At 39.6% G+C, this 20,883-nt stretch overlaps 1 protein-coding gene across 2 annotated transcripts in view; it reads left to right on the top strand.

Moving 5' to 3' along the window:
* Nucleotides 1-929: 929 nt before the first annotated feature.
* Nucleotides 930-20,883, top strand: part of CAND1 (cullin associated and neddylation dissociated 1) — a 31,968-nt gene continuing 12,014 nt past the window's right edge. The window contains exons 1-7 of one of the 2 annotated variants that reach the window (XM_074162981.1): nucleotides 930-1,214; nucleotides 5,711-5,854; nucleotides 17,059-17,213; nucleotides 19,002-19,125; nucleotides 19,592-19,848; nucleotides 19,962-20,067; nucleotides 20,579-20,724. In XM_074162981.1, coding sequence (XP_074019082.1) covers nucleotides 1,147-1,214; nucleotides 5,711-5,854; nucleotides 17,059-17,213; nucleotides 19,002-19,125; nucleotides 19,592-19,848; nucleotides 19,962-20,067; nucleotides 20,579-20,724 — 1,000 coding nt within the window. In that variant the 5' untranslated portion in view covers nucleotides 930-1,146. The remainder of the gene's footprint in view (nucleotides 1,215-5,710; nucleotides 5,855-17,058; nucleotides 17,214-19,001; nucleotides 19,126-19,591; nucleotides 19,849-19,961; nucleotides 20,068-20,578; nucleotides 20,725-20,883) is intronic. The other variant, XM_074162989.1, reaches the window with a different exon arrangement.

Raw genomic sequence — 20,883 nt, 5'->3', positions numbered from 1 at the left:
AAGGAGGTTGTAACATGTGGAAGTATTTTGCCAGTTCTCCTACAGCTCCACATCATCTACCCATGCATCGGCAGATCATGAGTTAGGCCCAGAAAAGCAATGAAACTAACATGAATATTAAAAAAAATAAAATCTCTAAAAGGTGCCCTTTGGCTTCCAAGACATCTGAAAGCACTCACATTTTCAAGCTGCTTCCTGCAAACCATGTCCAACAGAAGCATGCCTTTATTTACCAAGAAAATTACTTTTCCCACCACCACTTTTGACTTCCACCAAATGCTTCCTGCCAGAGAATGCTCAGCTACGACGGCAGCCATTGCACGCCTACGGGAGGGCCTGGAAGAGGCGCTGCAGCCTCCCTACTGCTGAGAGAGGCCGTGGGTTTGTAACGGCCACAGAACACAAAGCAGCGTGCCCAGTGCCCCGCGAAGGGCACCGACAGGCGCTGAGAACGCCGGTGACCCCTTTTGCTGTGGAGAACAAGAAGTTTATGTACAAGACGACCTTTCAGCCGGCTATTCCCCTCACCGAGATATACCAACCACCCTCACCCCCCCCCCCACAACGCCCAGTGCTCCAGCCTGGCAGCAAACCGAGGCTCCACATCCCAGGGGGCAACGCGCAGCCAAAGCCCTGCCTCTCTCCCGAACTACAACTCCCAGCATGCACTGCCAATAGCCTTGGGCGCCACGCAGGCGCGATGCGCGCTGGGAAGCGTAGTCCCAGCCAGCCTTCGCGCCGTTCCCCCTTCCACCCCTCCCGCCACTCTCCAACGGCGGCCTAAACTTCCCGCGCACGCTCTGCGCCACGTACGCTCTGGCGTCACACGGCGGCGGACACCTCCCGCCCGCTGGCGGAGCCAATCAGGTAGCGCGACGGCGAGGGGCAACCTTTGACCCGGCGCCGAGCGCGGGCGGCCTGCCCCGCCCCTCCCGCCGTGTCAGCCGCAGCCGCAGGAGGCGGCGGAGCCCCCGCCTCCTCCCGCCCGCCCCCGCCGCCGTCCCCGGCTCCGGTTCGCCCCGCCCGAGCACCGTCCCCAGCAGCGGGCGAAGTGGAGCCGGTGAGGCCAGGAAAACGCCGCCGCCTCCTCCTCTTCCTTCTTCTCTCCTCCTCTCCCACCCCCCCGGCCCGGCCGGGTCCGTCAACATGGCGAGCGCCTCGTACCACATCTCTAACCTGCTGGAGAAAATGACATCCAGCGACAAGGACTTCAGGTGGGAGCCGCCGCCGCCGCCGCATTCCCCCCCACCCCTAACGCCCTCGGCCGCCGACCCGGGCCCTCGCCCCGCTGCGCCGCGCCCGCAGGCCCCGCGCCGCCCTGCCCCCACCGCCGCCTCCGCGCCGGGCCCGGGCCTGGCGCCACGGCTGACAGGGCGGCGGGGCCGAGCAGGGCCCGGTGCTGCGAGCCTGCCTCGGTGCCTCTCGGGGTGGGAGCAGGCCTCCTCTCTCCTCTCCCCGGAGCCGCCCTTGCGGGCTGGGCGCGAATCTGCTGTTACCCCAGGAAGAAAGTTGGCGGGAGGGGAGCGGCTCTTCTCGCTGCCCGTGAAGAACGGGGCAGGGAAAGCCGCGGCCTCCACGCGTCGCGGGGCAGAGATCCCAGGCAGCCGGGAGGAGCTGAGCGGTGCTCAGGTTTGCTGAGCTGCGCGGGGCTGAAGACGAGGGAGGAGGTCAGAGGTTCCATCCTCGCAGATGCTCAAAAGCCGAACGGACGTTCCCCTGAGCGAGCAGCCCCCTTTGAGCAAGGGAGAGTGGGTGAGATGACCTCCCCGGCTCCCTTTGCAACCTCCAAAAAAAAATATGGATCCTGTGATTCTGCGAACAGGAGCAGGGAGGGCCACCGAGAACATCCTAAGCTCACATGCTTCCAGGATGCTGCAGCTTGTAGACAAGAGGGGTTTTGTGTTCCTCGCATAATTTGGTACTGCCTCTGAAAGCCTGTGCATCCAGAGAAAGAAGCCCAGTTAAGTCTTATGGGGACAGGACTGGTATATGTAATTTTGACCCTAGGATCTGTCACAAGAGCACTGCTTTTTATTGGATCATTTGCTTGCTCTGTAATAAATTAATAGCAGAGAAAATGCAAACATTTGAGTATCAGAAAATGAAATGGTATAAGTAAGCTATTAAAAACCACCAGAGATGATACATTTACACAGTAGTTCTAGAAAAACATTAGGTGAAAAATAATTGCATTTCTTTGTATTGGGTGCTACCAGAAATTCACATTTGAAACCTTTATTTGTCAAAAAGGGTACGTGAATACAGAGAGGAAAAAGGCATAAAATACACTTGGATTTCTTTGCTTTGCTGCAGCATGACAGTGCTTAGTTTATAGTTAAAGAATATCTTGCCATCCAAACAAGTCTCTTGTTAATATATTAAAATCTAAAGGAAAACAGAGGTGATAATTAAATAACCAGAAAGTTGGATTAGTCTTGTTTGCTTGTGACAAACTGTTGTAGCACTGGACACAGATGTGATAAATTTATGGTTTTTTTCATGTCAATTTCTTTCAGATTTTAGTAACATGATTTTACCTGGAAAATTCAGGCTAGAAATTTTGGAAGTAGAAAAAAATATTGATTAGTCTAAAAAGAGACAGTCCAGAATTCCCTGCTTTATTTAAATTGTACTAAAAATAGATTCAAACATGTTTTCCTCTGAATGTTACTGAGATTTTTTTTTACTTTTATCATGCTAATTTGTTTCTGTAGTTAAGTGAGTGTTGCATTTTGTGCTTATGGGGAGGATGACTTAGAAAAAAAATCTAATGGATTTACGACTAAATACCGATTTTGATGAGTTTAAAACTGCGTAAGAGGTGTAGGTCACACCTGTCAAATGCAGTTGCAGCAAGCGCTTTTTGCCCAATTGTGTGTAGTTAAAACTTTTTTTGTAGTTGTTTAGGAGAACACACTTTAGAAATAACCTGTTCTAGGAGCTTTGAACAACTTTGGAATTCTCAAATATTAATTTTTTTTTTTTCTTAGCATAGATTAAAATCTGCCTTTACAAACCATAAAAACGAGTGATGATAGACCTTTACAAACTGGCTGTTATGCAGTAGCATGTTTTATGAAACTTTATGTGTATTGTGTATTTGCATAATGGATAAAATAGTATTTAGTACTAGTAATTGTAAATGCATTTATTCTTAGATCATCTGTCTTTGAAGAGGGACAGTGTAGTTACCTTGTTGATATCAGAGAACTGAATTACAAACCACAGTTTGAGTAAACACTTTACTGTAAAATTTAATCCTGCATTTTTTGGCTAAACTGATTTGTCCAGTGCAAATGCTTGTAGCATTTAATGTCAGGAAACTTGGACTTAAGTTTCAAAATGGGCAGTAATGTAAGGTGGCAATTTACTGTGTGGCTATGGGAGAAGTAGTGTCCTCACTGCAAAAGGAGAGTGACTACTCTGAGGACAAGGTATGAGGAACTGCTGACAGGCTGCTGCTTTGTGCCAGGTAAATTTTTATGTGCCTGAATCATAGAATGGTTAGAGTTGGAAGGGACCTTAAAGATCATCAAGTTCCAACCCCCCTGCCATGGGCAGGGACACCTCCCCTAGAGCAGGTTGCTCAAAGCCCCATCCAGCCTGGCCTTGAACACTTCCAGGGATGGGGCATCCACAACTTCCCTGGGCAACCTGTTCCAGTGCCTCACCACCCTCACAGTAAAGAATTTCTTCCTAATATCTAATCTAAATCTCCCCTCTTCCAATTTAAAACCATTACCCCTTTTCCTGTCACTACATTTCCTGACAAAGGGTTCCTCTCCAGCTCTCCTGTAGGCTCCCTTCAGATATTGGAAGGCTGCTATGAGGTCTCCCTGGAGCCTTCTCTTCTCCAGGCTGAACAACCCCAGCTCTCTCAGCCTGTCTTCATAGGGGAGGTGCTCCATCCCTCTGATCATTTCTGTGGCCCTCTCCTGGACCCATTCCAACAGGTCCATGTCCTTCCTTAAGAGGAAGCAATTGTGACTAAAGGCCACATCTAAACTACTCAAAACCATGTTTCTAAATACCAGCTACTTTAAAGTTGCCAGGCCTCCCCACTCCATTGTGGGGTTTGGGTTGGGTTTTGTTTTTCTTTTTAATGGAGGAGTTTGTCAGGAGGACTACTCAGTTGTAGTTGAGCACCACTGAGGATGCCCAAGCTCTGCTTAGTTTAAGAACTTGTCACTAGTAGGTGATGAGTGCACGTGGATTCATAAGGCTAGGAATTGGGAGCTATTGACCAAGGAAGCGAGGGGAGGCTATTAAGAAGGTTTAAGAAAAGGAGGTAAGTACAGCAGTAATATGGAGACAGTTTTTGAATGTTTTAGTATTGCGTGACTTCGTGTATATCTTTATTCCCATACTATCTGTCTGTTACCTTGACTTACCAAGTGGCTTTTTTCCTTGCTGTACTTAAAAGGTGATGCCATTTGCATTTGTCGTCTGTTCATGCACACATCTGGTTCCTGTCAGATTACAGGCTTGCTTCAGTGGGACTGTTGGAGTGAATGAAAAATGACTGAAGTCTTTATCTTAGAAACACCTTGAGACTATTAAACTGGAATTACTATATATAAAGACGGGACAAGTTGGGGTCCGTTCTGTGAGGGCAGGCACCTGGCAGTTGTGCTGAATATTAAGCTTATGCAGAGTCTTGGCTTTAATTTTCAATAAAAAAGTATCTACCGTGTCAGGCTGTAAAGATAACTTTCCAAGTATGACCTGAGCTCAAGTGATGTATGCTTGAGGCTGATGTGCCTGAAGTCCAAACATCAACCGTAACTGTTTAATTACAAACCAGTTTTGTCTGGAGCTTTGAATGGGGGTTGGGATTAGCACTGAAGCCCGTGGGATTCGTAATTGAGTAATGCATCTGTATTACTTCTCCTGAGAAGAGAGGACGCTTAGAAAAGAGGAACAGATTGGAAAACAGACTTCAGAATGAAAATCAACAAAAGACACAAACTCAGTATGTTCATGTATTGGTGGATATGACAGTGTTATTGAATAGTAAATTAATTGATGTGGAAGCTGATTTTATTTGCGTGATCTCTCAAGAATTAATCTTAGTCTTTAATGTGGCACCCCAGATTGAGAGTGAGATAAATTTATCACCCATTGTCAGGACTACAAACAAACTAGTCTGTACAGCGGAAGTAAATGAAAAGCACAAAATGCAGCTTCAGTTTTATTTCTCACTTCGTTAATGTTTGGCTTTTGTGAATTTTGTGGGATAATGTTTAAAAAACTCTGTGTTTTTCTCACCTACAAGTTGTTTTAAAATAAACTCAGAACAGAGATTACTCTTTTTTTTTTTTTAACAAACTTTCAAAATAAAATCCTGTTTTGTGTAATACCAGCACAGCTAATGAAAGGACTACTTAAAATCCATGAAAGTGTCAGTTTCTCTTTGTGGAGATCATTTGGAATCTAACATAAACAGTGAAAGTAAAATATATAGCTGCTGTTCTTATCAGGGAAGGATGATGACCTAACTAAAAGTTATTGTCATTTTTAAAGACAAATTTTCTCCTTTTTATTTTACAACTAAAGTAAATGCTACTTGCATCACAAAACAGGTAAGAGTAATCCAATGTTAAATGTGATTTATTTGATAATAAATGGTGGAAATGGAAAATCTTGAATCCTGAGCACTGTGAATAACCTGTATCCTTTCAGCAATAATTATCTGACTATCTTTTGTCAGGTTTATGGCTACTAATGACTTGATGACAGAACTACAGAAAGATTCTATCAAGCTGGATGATGACAGTGAAAGAAAGGTGGTGAAGATGATTTTAAAATTACTGGAAGATAAAAATGGTGAGGTGCAAAACTTAGCTGTCAAATGGTAGGTATTCTTTTTCTATGGTGTGAAGAATTGTTTAATGACTGAACAACATAAAGGACTTACGGAAAAACTCAAAGGGCTGCCGCCACACAAACTAGTTGTGAAATTGATGTCCACAAAGGAACCCTTGTACTTGTAGGCCACCTGCCTTAATTGTACTTTCTTACAGAACTATCTTTTGTTGACATTGTGGATTAACATTTGGGGTTTCAAGTGACAAATAGCACATGCAGTCCTTGCTGAATGTATGTGAATGACATGCTTGTTCTTTGGTGATAATTCTTGAATGCTAAATAGATTTTAAAATACTATAATTCTTTGGTAGTTGCCACATTGATATCTGAATGTGAGAAGTTAGATGATGTGTAGGGGAAGAATTGTAGTATTGGAGTAGCTTCCAAGTGAAGATAAAAACATAACAAGGTGAATATATGCTCTTGGTTATTAAGTATGAAACTTACTTCTTTGCTAACATTCAGAAAACTGCCTTAATGGTTTTACATGCTTTACAGGAATTGAAAATGTTTTATGGGGTCAGGGTGCAGTTGCTTGCATTTCAGAGACATCTGTTGCTTCAGTGCCTTCTCTTCCTCACTTTATTTAACTTTACATGTGGTGTGGCTTTTCCAGAGCACCCTTTGAAGAGGTGCTGCATTTATTATGACTTTTTGTTCTTGGCCCTTCTTTTTGTGCTCTTTAAGGAGGGCCTCTCTGTTAAGAAGCTTCTAGAGTTCCTGAGAATGTTTCTTGGTTTTGAGTTGACTTTTTTTTGTGTGTGGTTTTTTTTTTTAATAATCCATCTGTGCTACTTCTATTCTGTGAGGCATGGATTGAAGTAAACTTGCTACGCAAGAGCTTGGGACAGCTTAGAAGAGAAGTTTAACAGTGTGACTAGCTGAGTTAGTTTGCTTCAGCTTGTTATTATTTAGGGTTCGCCTTATCAGACTAGCAAAGCAGAAAATTAAAGCCTGTGTGTACATCTGCTTATGTACTTAGAAGCAGTGCTTGCTTCAGCTTCTGACGTATTTTCAGTGTTGGTAACCAAAATCTTGTCCAGGGAAACTAGTGTAGGAATAGCAAGATTCAAGCCAAAGTTCAGTATTAGCAGTATAGTAATGTAATTGTCACTGCTTTTTTACTACTCTCTTCAGGATTGCAGTGTTGTTAAAATGTGTCTTCCTCCTCCTCCCCCGGCCCTTTTTTTTTTTTTTTTTTTTTAAACAAATAACACAAAATGCTGTATTTCTTTTTAATTCAACCTTCTGAAATGTCAGAAGTTCCTTGTGGTACCACTTAAGTTCTACGACTTCGAAACAGATTGCTTGTACTCAATCAGAAGAGTAGGTTATTATGAAACTTGGCTCAGGCTTAGAGTTGTCTGTGTGCCACAGCATTTTGTGGAAAAGGTATGTTGCAGTGTACGTGCGGTACTCAACCTTAAGGTACGTCCTAAAGCTATTCTGAAGTTTAGATTAACACACATAGACGCAGCTTATATATCACAGTCTTTAATGGCAATGTTAGAATTTTGGACCTAAAGTACAAGTAATGCTTATTAAAACATTAAAGAAGGATTGTGAAGGGGAGAGAATGAGAAAATAGATGTCTGCCTGTGTATGTGTCCTGTTCTTTTCTTATTAGCCATTTATTTTGACATATTGATAGATTTCTTGGATTTAATTAAAATGACGGGATCTGTTTAAAGTTTGGAGTCTTTCTGAGAAATCCAAAAATGTTAAAGACGTAATGGGGCAGGAAACATCATGGAAATGTTTTCAGGTAAATTGTGAACATACATTCAAGAATGTACACATTTAGATGAATCAAGTGTGGGGTTTTTTTTGGCATTCCAATCACTTGCAGATAGACTTTGAGGACAAAAAAACCCCACCACCCTAAATCACTCTTCTTTTAAGGCAGCTTATAGTCACGATATTGCTCTATGACAGTTCTAAACCAGTCTAAGCTAATGCTGGTGCTGCTCTGCTGTTCTCACCCTCCTTTTCCCTTTTCTTGCACTGTTGAATATCTGTTTTTGTTGTAGACTGGTTTGAGGATGGAGTTTCCTTCTGGCTTAGAGCTCTCCTCCTGCAGTCAGATGAGCATTGGTAGAAACAGTAGTGGGGGGGAAGGATGGGAGAGGTTGAACACTATTAAGCTGTAGTTTTTCTTAGTTCAAGCTGATCTAAAGTCTTAGACTAAAAGCAACACTGGGTGTATGCTCAATTTGCTGGGAAGTTAAATTCAGCCAGCATATTTTTATTGACTTTTTGATTTTTAAATATTTTGCATTGTTGTTCTTGTGTATTTCTGTTACATATTTGCTGGCACTTTCAGCTGAGGAAAGCGTAAACTGTGTTTAGATCTCTATTAATTTAAATGCTCTGGTGAACTTCAGAGACTATCAGCAGGAACTTTTGTCAGACTGGTACTTGATGACCCATTTAAGTATAGATTCCCTCTCTTAGAAAAAGGGTTTAAGATAACCCTGTGTACGTCTGAATTTTTATTTGAGACAGATTTTCCTTGAGGAAGGGAGGAAAGATTTGTAGTGTTAGCAGAGCTTTCTCTACAGGTAGATCAATGGAAACGCTGTGAATGGCAAAGGTATTGATCACTCCTGGAGCAGATAAGAATCTCTTGCGGGAGGATCACTCTTTCAGGGTTTGATTCTTGAGGTCACTGAACAGAACAGATTTAAACTAACCCAGAACAGCCTTAAAGCAGCATTTATTTTTAGGTAAGCCTAGCAACAAGTAAGCAGTGTTCTGGTTTTACCTTATCCACTGCTTGCTTTCACATTTGGGTACGAAGGGCTCTATTGGTTAAAATGCTGATGAACTTGTTTCTTATTATCTCTTCAAAGCACACTAATGATTTTGTTCTTGTTCCTTTCAGTTATATTACCCTGGTTTTGGACAGGATAAAACATGTTGTTCTTTGGTTAGCAGAAGTCAGGTTGAGAGTTCATGGATATTTGGGTAGCTACCTTGCAAGATGATTGTGCAGTTCATTTCTGAATAAAAATGAAAACTAATGAGCTGCCTTAGTACTCTTGGAGTAAAAGTCAACCTGCTCTAAGCTTTGACCCTACAGATGGGAAAGAAGTGTATTTGCCAAGCTTCTGTTACTGAATGCAGTAGATGCAAACTAGGTCAGTAACTGCAGGTTGTTGACCTTGTTTTTCTTGAGAGCATGTAAGATTTTAAATGTATTCTTGTTGTCTACATTTTTTTCTGGAGGAGTTGTTTTTTGCTTCATCTGGTAGTGATAGGCTGTTTTACAATCAGCCAATGTAGAAAATGCTATTGGACATTCTTACAGCATATTCTTAGTTTAAGGCTGTTAGCATAGTCCTGTATGGTACCCTGTGCACCTTATGGCAGTAGTAGTTATACTGCCTGTAGAAGTATCCAAAATTATACGCATCAGGATTAGACAAGCAGTACAGTTTGTATAAGCAGAGGTATTGTACTGGATAGAGTGTTTGTTCTTCATTACTGATAATGTTGGTAACGTACTGTTGGCCCAAATTGCACATTGTTTCGTATGTTCAGTGTTGCAGTTTAAGAATGAGTTGCTTCTCAGTTTGAGCAGTTATCCATGGTTTGATATTCTGCCATTTAATAAAAATTTGTATGTATAGGTTTGTTTCACACTGTGAAGTGTTTCCTGAAACCTGTAAAAACCCAAATACGTGTGTGTGTATATATATGCGGGGAAAAATTTCTCCCTTGTGCTACTGTAGTTTCTCTGCATTTATCAGTGTGACTTCTCTGGGCCGTAGTTCAATGTAGGGAAGCCTGCTTGCTGCTTTGAGTGTGAGTCATTAGTGTGAACAGGATGATGCCCATATTGGCTGTTGTGTGGCTGATCCAGTTCAGCAGCTTTAAAGTGTTTTGGATACTGTAGTAATACACTGCTGCACATCACGGTATACTAGTGATTTGAATCTTTTTTTTTTTTTTCATTTGTGAATTTTAACTCTTCTCTCTAAGTAAATGTGCTTATTTGATAGCCATTAAAATACGCCAGTTTGAGACTATAATTGATTATAAGTTGGTGATCGCTTCCTAATAAGGAGGTATAATATGAACACCTTTATTTTTAAATGTATGTAACTTAAAGGAAGACAGTGTGTTATAGTTGCTGTTTATTTCCATAGGCAGCTGAATGAGCTTTTGATTTTAAAGAGGAAACTGGATGCAAATTGCTGGCTAGTGAAAGGGAAAAGATCAGAGAGCACTTAATATCTGAAAGTGCCTGCAAATGTGTAAATATACATGCTTAAGTGCAAAAGCCTTGTATTCAGAACTTATTTTATAAAAGAAGGTTGTAGTTTATTTTCAACTTCTGATAAGCTTAGTTTGTAATCTGGGACTAATAATCAGGTCTCTAAGTGATATCTACTGATTATAAAGCCAGAAAAGCTTGAGGCAGTCTTTTTTTTAAAATTTACTTCATAATTGGTATGTCAGCTTTATTGAACTAATAGGCTGAATAAAGAGGACTGAAGATGATAATTCAGGTAAAATCTGCCTTAACACTTCCTAGAAACTGTAATTTCTAGTGTTTGTGTGAATGACTGTCATGTAAGTGGTTTGGTCATCTTTAAAACATCAGCAAAAAAGTGTTTCCTTTCCTTAGTTGAGATGGATCTAATCGAACAGCCTTTGCTGTGATTATTTTAGTCATTCATAGGTTACGCTTGAAAAATAAACATTTTAAAATCAGAATAATTCAGTAATTGTTCAATAGTTCAGGTTTAAAAAAAATCCTTACCATCATTTCAGATGTTTTCACTTACAGAACAGCTGTTTTTTGGTGGAGATCTGCTTCTGATCTGTTGAAGTCGATATATAAAAGGACGGTGTCAGCTGCAGATCTCTAGGATGTGGAAGGTGTATTTTCATAGAGCTGCACAAGTCATTGCAAACCACAAAAAGTGGGAGACGTGACCTTTCTAGCAGTAGAAAGGAGGGATGACATTGCCACCTGGAATTCCACCAACCAGATAGCAAACTTGCTTGCTACTGACAAGAACAAACTTTCAGGATTGCTATTCTGAATGCTTGCCATATTTCTGAAAGGATGCTGTTACTCAGTTTCATATGAATACACTTCCATGATTGCGCATGTGCTCGTTCCTGCTTCTGGTGCTTCTATTTACAGTACTTCTGTTGGAGTGTGCAGCATTCTGCACTTGCACCTTTGTATACTGTAGTCTGTTGACTGAAACGCACAGGGAGTTTCTCTGGATAACTGTGGACAGTCATCATACCTTGTGGTTGTTTGGAATTGTGATTATTTCTGCTCTAGGTGGTTTGTGCTTGTGCTGCTTGCAAAACAATTCACTGTGCACCAAGGGTAGAAGAGTGCAGCAAAGCTGTGAGTAGCTGGTGTGTATTTGAAGAGAAACTAGTGACGTGTCAATGAAACATTGTGAAGGGAAAGCTTGGATGAAGAGTGAAAGCAAGTTGTGGAGAAAGCTGTGAGCTTTTTTGAGCAACTGGAGAAAATGGTTCGACTTTTGGGAATGCAGTCAGGGATGGCTTGATGTATTTGAGTCTGGGAGGTAATTCTTGGTAATAATCTGTTTGTTCGCAAATGCTTGTGTACAAATTTATCGGGAATTTATCTATTGGAGGAAAAAAGTCTTTACCAGTATCAGTGTCCAGAAATTATTTTAACAAGTCTGCAGTGTTAATTTAACATGATTTACAAGAAGTAAAATGACTAGATTAGATTGTGGATATGGTCCTCTAAATCCCTACTCTTAGGGGGTTAGTAGCTGTGGAGATGGTTTGATGGAATCTAAAGATTCCAGTACAGTGCCCTTTCCTTAAATTAAAGGGCAATGCCAGGTTAGTACCTGAGCTCTGGCTGCTTTTAAAAAAGGATGCTCTCTCAGAACTGTTCATTTATTTTGTAGGAATAAGTCTACCTGCTGAAGCAAGTGAGAAACCATTCCATTACATCCTTTCCTTGTTTCTGTGCACTTAAAGGGCTTCTTTTTATGTCTTTCATTGTATACCAGTCAGTATCTCAAGTAATGGTTCTCTTGAGATTATCTGTAAGCTGTATCTTCTAGAAATGTTGCATCAAAGTTGGTTTTGTGTATTTATTTCTAAGGTATCTGTGTATCTCAGTAAAATACTCAGCAAAATGAGTAAATTTTGCCTGAATTTGTGGCATTGGGGTAATCATAATGCATCAATTTCAGATGTCTGTGGCCTAATTTGACTAATGTCAAATTAGTTCCAAGTTTTGTGCCTTAGCAAAACTGAGTTAATTGTATGTGATATTTCAATGCGTGGATTTGTTGCCTTTGGTGCTTTTTTTTGATTTTGTTTTAATTCCCAAATTGCCAGTATTTTCAGCAGGTTTTACCACATGAGTAGGGTGGTGGTGGGTAAGGAGAGAAGGAAACCAAGCAGGTTACAGTTTGTGAAGAAAGGCATGGGAAGTGGTAGGTGTGATTGTCTTGGGAATTGCCTGTTCTTAGGTGTTATAATCTAAGTGATGTGCCTCAAGTGCAACCACTGTTTTGAGTTCATGAGGGTAAGGCATAATGAGCATGGCCATTGAAAGAGAAGCTCCTAAATTTGCCCAACATAGTGACAGACCACTGAGGCCAAAACTTAGAACCTTACTCTGCTTATTATCGTATTGTAAATCACACTTATTTTGATTTTGTCCTACTGCGTAGAGCCGTATCTGCTACCTTCTCAAGAGTGAAGGCTGTAGATCTCAGGTCTTTGAGTCCAACTGGAATTATTGGCCTGCAGTCTTCCAAATCTGAGCCTAGTCCTCCAGTCTAACTCCAACAGCTCTGCGTAACAGTTTAGTTTAAGCTGTTGGAACACTGTGTTATTTATTTTTTTTTTTCAGGAGTGGAGAAAATGGGTGACCAGATCAGGTGGAACAATGACTTTTGAGGGTCTACAGTTGTCCTGTGGTGTGAGCTATATGGTGGAGGGAGATGGCCTCGGAATGACTGAGAGGGCTTGTAAGGCAGGAAGTGTGAAAGGTGTGGGGAGCTCCCAGTGTGTTTTTAGGAGCCTTTGTAGCAGGAGGAATGGAAAATTTGATGCTCTGAGACTGAAGAGAAGACTGAGTTTCAGAGAAGCTTGGAACATGCTGGTTTGAATTTATCCTGTAAATCCTATATCCTTCTAAACTGTGTTTTACCAGACTGTTTCCTTCCCCCTCCCCTCCGTACACACTGGAAAGGACAGTTGCTCTTACTGGAAGTGGGGATTGCTAAAGTGACTGGTTCAAAATTAACAAATTGATTGTCACGTTTGACTATACATTCAGAAGTTAATTCAATATGATCCAACATGCAAACTCACGTTAAGAAATGGTGAGATAATACAAAGCGTGTGTAAGTCAACAAGCAAAATTAATACAAGATAACATTTCCTTGTTAACAGCACTTTGGAATTAAGCTACACATCCTCGGATCTCCACTGCTAAAGCAATGCAGGAATTTGTCTTTTTTCCGCAGCGGTACCAGCAAGGTAGTAAACATGTGGAGTTGTCTTGCTGTCATTCTTGGCAAATACAGTACTAAGCTCCTAAACTAACTTCAGTGCCTTTATGCTGAATGCTGTAGCCTCGAGCCTTTCCTTCCAAATAGTGACCCGTGACCTGTGTGTTCCCTCGCAGCTGCATGGCTGAGTGTTTTATTAGCTAGTAGTGAACCCAGGGGCCAGCTGAGTTCTTGGAGGGTTAGACTTAAGCTCCAGAGCCATTTCCAGTAAAAGAAGAAAAACTGTTTTGCTTGCTGTGTTGTACATTGTGTGCTTGTGTCTCAATAGATACAAATAAATAAAGGAACTCTCCTTTAGAGTGTAAAGACTTACGGTTGATTTTTCTGTCTTTAAAGATTTGTGGGTTTCTGTAATACACATATCTAATGTGGGCATTAGATATTTAAGTACTAAGTATAAAGTTTTTGCCTGAGTGGCATAACTTAATTTTGATTTTGGACTATCTGCTTTCAGAATAATAGCCTTTATTGAGATTTTTGTATCTTGCTAGCTTGGACAGATTTCTGCTTGCGTATAGATTGTCCCTTGCCCCCATACCCTGTTTTATGCAGTTGACTTAATGCCTGTGCTTTTTCTTAATGTGAAACTTGCTCTTAATTCAGAATAATTTTCAAAATCTTATCAAATAAAACCAAAATAGTTTTTCCCCATTGTAATCACTGGTCTGAAAGGAAATACTTTTCATCCAGATAATCTTTCCAGTAACCTGGTACAATTAGAATATAATGTATTCAATTTATTCATTTTATGAAAACTGTTTACTAATATTTGTTAATCAGGGTTTGGCTTTTTTACCATAATCTGGCAACTCCATTATTACATTGTACAATCAAATGTATGAAGTTGGAAGTTCTTTTCCCACCTCTTTCCTAGTGTCTGGAGCTTGTTTTGTTTTGAAAAGTCCTTTGAAAGGCTGGTTTTGGAGTGGGTAGTGGCAATTTTTACCCTTGTGTATCAAACTAACTTGTGGCTGAACTGTTTTAAAAGCTTGATAATTGCTAATTGTTTCCAGTTAATGAAAACTGAAGTGTAAATTAATATATTACAACTGGCCAAATACCACCTTTTTTTTTTTTTTTTCCTCAACATGGGAAAACAGATCATATTTGGAGAGGATACTCCTTTTACACTTGACAAGGACTTAAACTATGCAAATACTTCTAGTGGAAAGTTGTTTTGTTGTTAATTATGTTAGTCTATTTTACAAATAATTTCATTGTCTGCTTGTAAAACTTCTGCATACTTCTGATGTTTCAATAAGATAGCGACCATGCGGTCCTAAAATCATTGCAGCCTCAGAAGTCTGACATAGTTGTAGTGAATCATGGCATAGATTTGAAAATTTAAAATTTGCTTTCTTGATCTTAGTCTTGTTTTGATAAGAAGTTAGTTCCTTAATTTTTTCCTGTAGGGTTTCAGTTTGACTTCAGCTGTCCAAAATTAGTGTTTACTCAGTTTACTGAGTTTACTCTCAGTTAGCTTTGCTAGAATCAGCTTTAATGAAAGCACATGTATACAGTGTTAAAGTTCATTGTGAAAAAAAATAATTAAGTTTATATGGAGGCATTACACTCTAATGTAGTCCTAGTATAATCAGTTTGTGATTGGCTTTTTCTGCATTTGTTCCTACATTAATTGCACATATTTCATTTTTATAGTTTTGATCTGTAGAGTGTCTGTGCACATTGTGTACAATGTTGACGGGCAAGTACACAATTTGGAGCCTCCCTTGTAAGCTACAGAAACATCTATGATTTCTGATCTATAGCGCTTGGCTCTGTCAGTTGTAAGGGACACCACCTCTTAGCACAGCACTTGAAATCGCTTAGACGCTCTCTCCTCTCAGCATAAATCTCATGGAACCATTGCATGGGCTCACTTTGACTTCTGTACTGCAAGTTGGGCCCTGACTTTCACAAAAACAGCAACAAGCTTGAGCTTTTGAAAAACACTTCCTAAAAAATAACAGCCTTGCGCATGCCTTTCCACTCCTCAAAATCTTAACCAGATTGTTTTGATACAAAGGGCTTGCTTAATAAGGTCCTCACACTTTACTGCGCATCAAAGCTCACGCTGAGAACACACATGTAGAATCTCTTGAAAAACTTCTCTGCTTTCTCACTCTGGCCAAAGTTGAATTCTATGATGACGTCTACAACTTGAAGCATGTGTCACAGGAGGAAGAGCTGTTGAGAATCAGGCTATAGGATTTCTTTGGTGGGACAGCTGGAACAGCTGTAAAACATAACTAGGGGAAAGTCTGTACACAAGGCCGGTCAGAATGGTGTCCATTATCCCTTTAATTCAGAAGGAAGAGAAAATGTGCAGTAGTTTTCTGGAGATACGTATGTGTGTCTGTTAATTCTGCTGTTGGCTACACTTCTAGTTCACAACTCCTATATTTTCTGTAGATGGTCCGTGCTGCTGCTCTTGCCATTCTTGCCTCAAGCCATTGCTTTTTCTCCTGTGTGACTGTTATCTGCAGCTCCTTGTTCCTCCCACCCTTGCTTCTGTCATGGTTGGCGCAGAACCTAAGCGTGGTAGAACTTTAGCTTCATTCCTTCTCCTTTTCCTTCATGGGTTGAAGGAGGATGGAGCCGGACTCTTTTCAGTGGTTCCCAGTGACAGGACAAGGGGCAACAGGCACAGGCTGGAATATAGGAAGTTCCATTCAAATATGAGGGAAAACTTCTTTACGGTGAGGGTGACAGAGCACTGGAACAGGCTGCCCAGGGAGGTTGTGGAGTCCCCTTCTCTGGAGATTTTCAAGACCCACCTGGATGCAGTCCTGAGTAATGTGCTATAGGGAATCCTGCTTTAGCAGGGGAGTTGGATGGACTAGATGATCTCTAGAGGTCCCTTCCAACTCTGACAATTCCGTGACTAACAATGGAGAGATGCTAGCAGTTGATGGTAGGGCTAGGAAGACAGTGAAGGATGCTGTATTTCTTAGCAAAGAACAAGAATTTACTGGTACATCTGTGGCTTTAGTATTTTGAACAAGTGGGAGCATTTGACAAGTGAATACAAGACTGTTATGATCCTCAAAATGGTTGGAATGACTAAAAACAATTCAGAAGAGAGAGAGGAAATGTTACTATGTGCGTAGTGGTGTTTGGAGTCTGTGTGAGGAAGGGCGTTCCATGTCACTGTTTTTTGTTTTATCATTTGCATTCTATTAAGGAAGGCACTCTAAGGTGTAGAATGAGCCTGAGTGTATATTGGATTGAACCCAGGGGCTGTGTAGAATAAAGATGCAGTAATTAAGAAGATTGCTTACTTGTCTGTGAACTAAGCAGGCACTGATGGTAAAGCACATAAACTGATAGCTCTGGCTGGGTAACTTTTGTTATAAATCTAAGCATTGGGAAGTAAGAGGGACTCTGGTTTTGAGACTGAAGGAGAACAGTCATGCAAAAAACATTTCCGCCATTAGATAAATAACAGGTACTAAACCAGTATTTTGTTACTAGACTTACGGAGACAGGTTATCAACTCAACCAGTTGAAGGTTTTCAGATTTTAGATTTCTGCTTTATATTGCTACCAAAACCAACCATAAGTTTGCGACTTGAGTGCAAAATACTAACATAAAATGAGGGGGTTTATTTAAGGTTGCAGATGTAATACTTTTCTTCTGTTTATACAGCCTTGGCCCTTTGGTGAGTAAAGTGAAGGAGTATCAAGTGGAGACCATTGTAGATACCCTCTGTACAAACATGCTTTCAGATAAAGAACAGTTGCGTGACATTTCAAGCATTGGCCTTAAAACTGTGATTGGAGAACTCCCACCAGCTTCCAGTGGTAAGACATTCTGTACTCAAGACTATCTTGTTCTATTGTTTCATTAGTGAAGAGGATTCAGTTCATTTAACATTGGAACTAATTTCTGTTAGAGGAAAGATATATGACACAAATATCCTTTTAGTTTCTTCTTCTCTGAATGTATTTCCAGATTTTACTAGTTTAAAAACTTTTTTACTGAAGAATAGCATTCATGTGAAAAACAAACTTACATGATATCAACTTTGGTATAATGGATTGAGTGTAAAAGCTCCTATTTTAATAATTGCCTGGTGGAACATTTCTAGGCTATAGTAACAGCTAAATCTCCTCCTGCTTTTTGATTGATAGTATACTTTAAAATTGATTATAACTTGGGTATTTTTCTTTAACGATCTGATTTCTTGTCTCAGTTTCTGGTGTTTTCAAAAGTACCCTGTGTTTCTAGCAATTGCCTGTTAAATTACTGAAATGCTTACCTGCAGTTTTAAATGAAGGCAGTCTTTCCTCCAAAAGAGATAGTAATGGTGAACCAGCTCATCAGTTAATGGCATTACTTTTTTATTCAAGTGCTTTTCAGATATCATAGCGTAGGATATGAATGAGAATAGAGAGGTGATTGAAAAGCTTTGAAAATGCGTTTTTTAGAGACTGAAGTTTCTTACATAATAAAAAAAAAACCCTGTAATTTTAACATCCTGTATTGAAAGTCCATAGATAAGTCTTGCTTTTATCAAGCAGTAGTGAGATGTGGAAACTTTTACTAAAAATTAGTTATTTATTTAATCAGTTTAAGCTTTTATTCCTTTGTTTATTTATACAAAACAAAAGAAGATTTTGGGGTGGAGGTAAAGCTCAAACAAAAATGTAGCAAAATCTTTCAATATAATTAGTATTCCTAATACAAAAGGAATCTAGGTATTATTTATTGCATTCAGTGCCAACATAGATTGTTGTCTTTTTTTTAGCCTCTATGGTAACACATTTGACTGTCCAATTATTATGTTTAGTATTAGTTGTGTAGTTAAGAATAAGCCATAAATACATGTAAATTATATTTAATATAGGTTGGAATGGTAATAATTTCACATCTAAATTCCCAAAGTGTGGTTTAACAAAAACTTCATGCTAATGAAGATGAGTGCTACCCATTGGGTAGCTGCTACCATGACATGAGTATCTTCTTTTCTCATAATTACCCCAAACAACATTCGGCAGTTGAGGGGAAGGAGGAGTTATGGAGTTGTGGTAAAGACATTTTTACCTGAATTTTAAAATACTTTGGGTATACATTTTTTCCCCTTTTCTCAAATGTTCCAGCAGTATTTCAGATACTCATTATTTAAGTTACTTCATGTGCAAAATAATTTTATTTTGATGTTTCATTATACAGCTGTTCTTTAGAGGTGGCTCTATCTACTTCTGTGCTTCCCCTTGCCTTTTTAGTTACTCCTTTACTTTTACCAATAGTCCTTTCATTTGTTGCTCCGGACTCATCTTGGCCTTCGCTTTCCATTGCTTGCTCTACCAAAACCAGTGTCCTTTCTGTTGTATATACCTTATGGGACAATTAAGAAGCTCTTCTGCTGAGTATGTTTCTACATAGATAGTCTTTCAGCTCTAATGCAGAGCATATGTTACATTAACAAACAAACTGGCTGTTCAAGCTTGTTTTGTTGTGTGGGAAAAGCTGTTTTATGTTGAGATCAGGTTGCTTTCCATAGTCACAAATTTGATCTCTGGTGTTTAAAAACAAAAAAAAATACAGTTTTTAATTATGAAAACACTGAGGTTTTGTTGTACTTGCAGGTTCTGCATTAGCAGCTAATGTTTGTAAAAAGATCACAGGGCGTCTCACAAGTGCTATAGCCAAGCAGGAAGATGTGTCTGTTCAACTGGAAGCACTGGATATCATGGCTGATATGCTGAGCAGGTAAACATCCCTCTTCCAAAACACTGGTGAATGCTTGTAAATACTCCTTAAAATTTGAACTTTAATTTTCTAAATGTTAAATCTAAATTACTTAGGGTTATGTGAAATAATATGGCAAGGTATTAAGCATAGGTAAAACTTCATTTAGGGAAAAAAATGAATGTATTGAAGATAAGCTGGTTGATAGATCGATTACTTTATTATTTAGTCTTCTGAGAACTGTAGTTTTAAGCTTATTTATATTTATATAACCTTATTTATGTTTATGTTTAACATTAAATGTTTATTACTTTGAGGGTATATTTTAAACTCATTTCTTGTTTTTAAAAGTTCCAAAATCTTAAATTTAAAGACTTGATTAGAAACTTTGTGATGTTTTAGGAATATTTAGAGGAATTGTTGTACAGTATATGAACAAAGTTATCTAGATGCAATTGGTTTGAGTTTGTGTTTTGTCTGTTTTAAGGCAAGGAGGACTGCTTGTTAACTTCCATCCTTCAATTCTGACCTGTCTGCTCCCCCAGCTGACTAGCCCCAGACTTGCTGTGAGGAAAAGAACCATCATTGCTCTGGGTCACCTGGTTATGAGTTGTGGCAATATGGTTTTTGTTGACCTCATTGAACATCTGTTGACAGAGCTGTCTAAAAATGATTCCATGTCAACAACTAGGACCTATATACAATGTATTGCTGCTATCAGTAGGCAAGCAGGTCATAGAATAGGTAAGAAAAATTTATATAATTTGTATACATATATGTATAAAAATACAATATTCTATAGCTTTAGAAGTTTTTAGATGAGAGTAATTACTTTGCTATTTTTCTTCTCTTACCAGGTGAATATCTTGAGAAAATAATTCCTTTGGTTGTAAAGTTTTGTAATGTAGATGATGATGAACTACGGGAGTATTGCATTCAAGCCTTTGAATCCTTCGTTAGGAGGTAAGTTATTCTCGGATGCCTATTTCAGGCGTTCTTAAAATCTAATAGTGCGCCATTTGGTTGTAAGCTGTTAAGAGACAGTCACCTTGGTACAAAATATTTTTGCGAGCTTTGATCTGGAACTGTTCCTATTATTTTATCTTGTAACTGAACTGTTAAGCAGGGTGTTATGCCTGTACTTCAGAAACTTTCTACCGTGCCATTGCTACTTATGCGAACAGGAGGGGCAAAATACTCTAATAATGTTTGTTGTCCAATAGTGGTAACAAAAAAATTGGTATCCAAAGGCGTATCTTCGTTCTCTGCAACATTCCAGTCTAGCAAATCCATTTTATATAGTAGCGTTGCCCTTTCTGAACTTTCTTTCTGAATTTCTGTAATTCGGATGAATGCATTTATGGTAATTGGTTTGGCTGATGTCCCCAAAGTACAGTATGTGGCATGAAATCTTTAGAAAAAATCTTAATTCTTCAAAGTGATATGACATTGATTGTATTTTTATATTATGCAGATGTCCTAAAGAAGTTTATCCTCACGTATCTACTATTATAAACATTTGTCTTAAATATCTTACCTATGATCCTAATTACAATTACGATGATGAAGATGAAGATGAAAATGCTATGGATGCTGATGGTGGCGATGATGATGATCAAGGTATATTCACTTTTTGGTTTGGGGGAGAGAAAGAGCTTGTGAAATTGCACTCATCTGAGAAAATTGGTATGGGTGACATTGCTACTAAGTACCAGCATTTGAATGACTGGTATGCTTTTGTATTCAATTTTTGTACTGTTTCTAAAAATAAAAATACAG

Source organism: Numenius arquata, chromosome 2 (genome assembly GCF_964106895.1).
Source record: "Numenius arquata chromosome 2, bNumArq3.hap1.1, whole genome shotgun sequence".
NCBI lineage: Eukaryota > Metazoa > Chordata > Aves > Charadriiformes > Scolopacidae > Numenius > Numenius arquata.
Note: the sequence above shows the minus strand (reverse complement) of the source record. Positions and strands in the feature narration are given on the sequence as shown.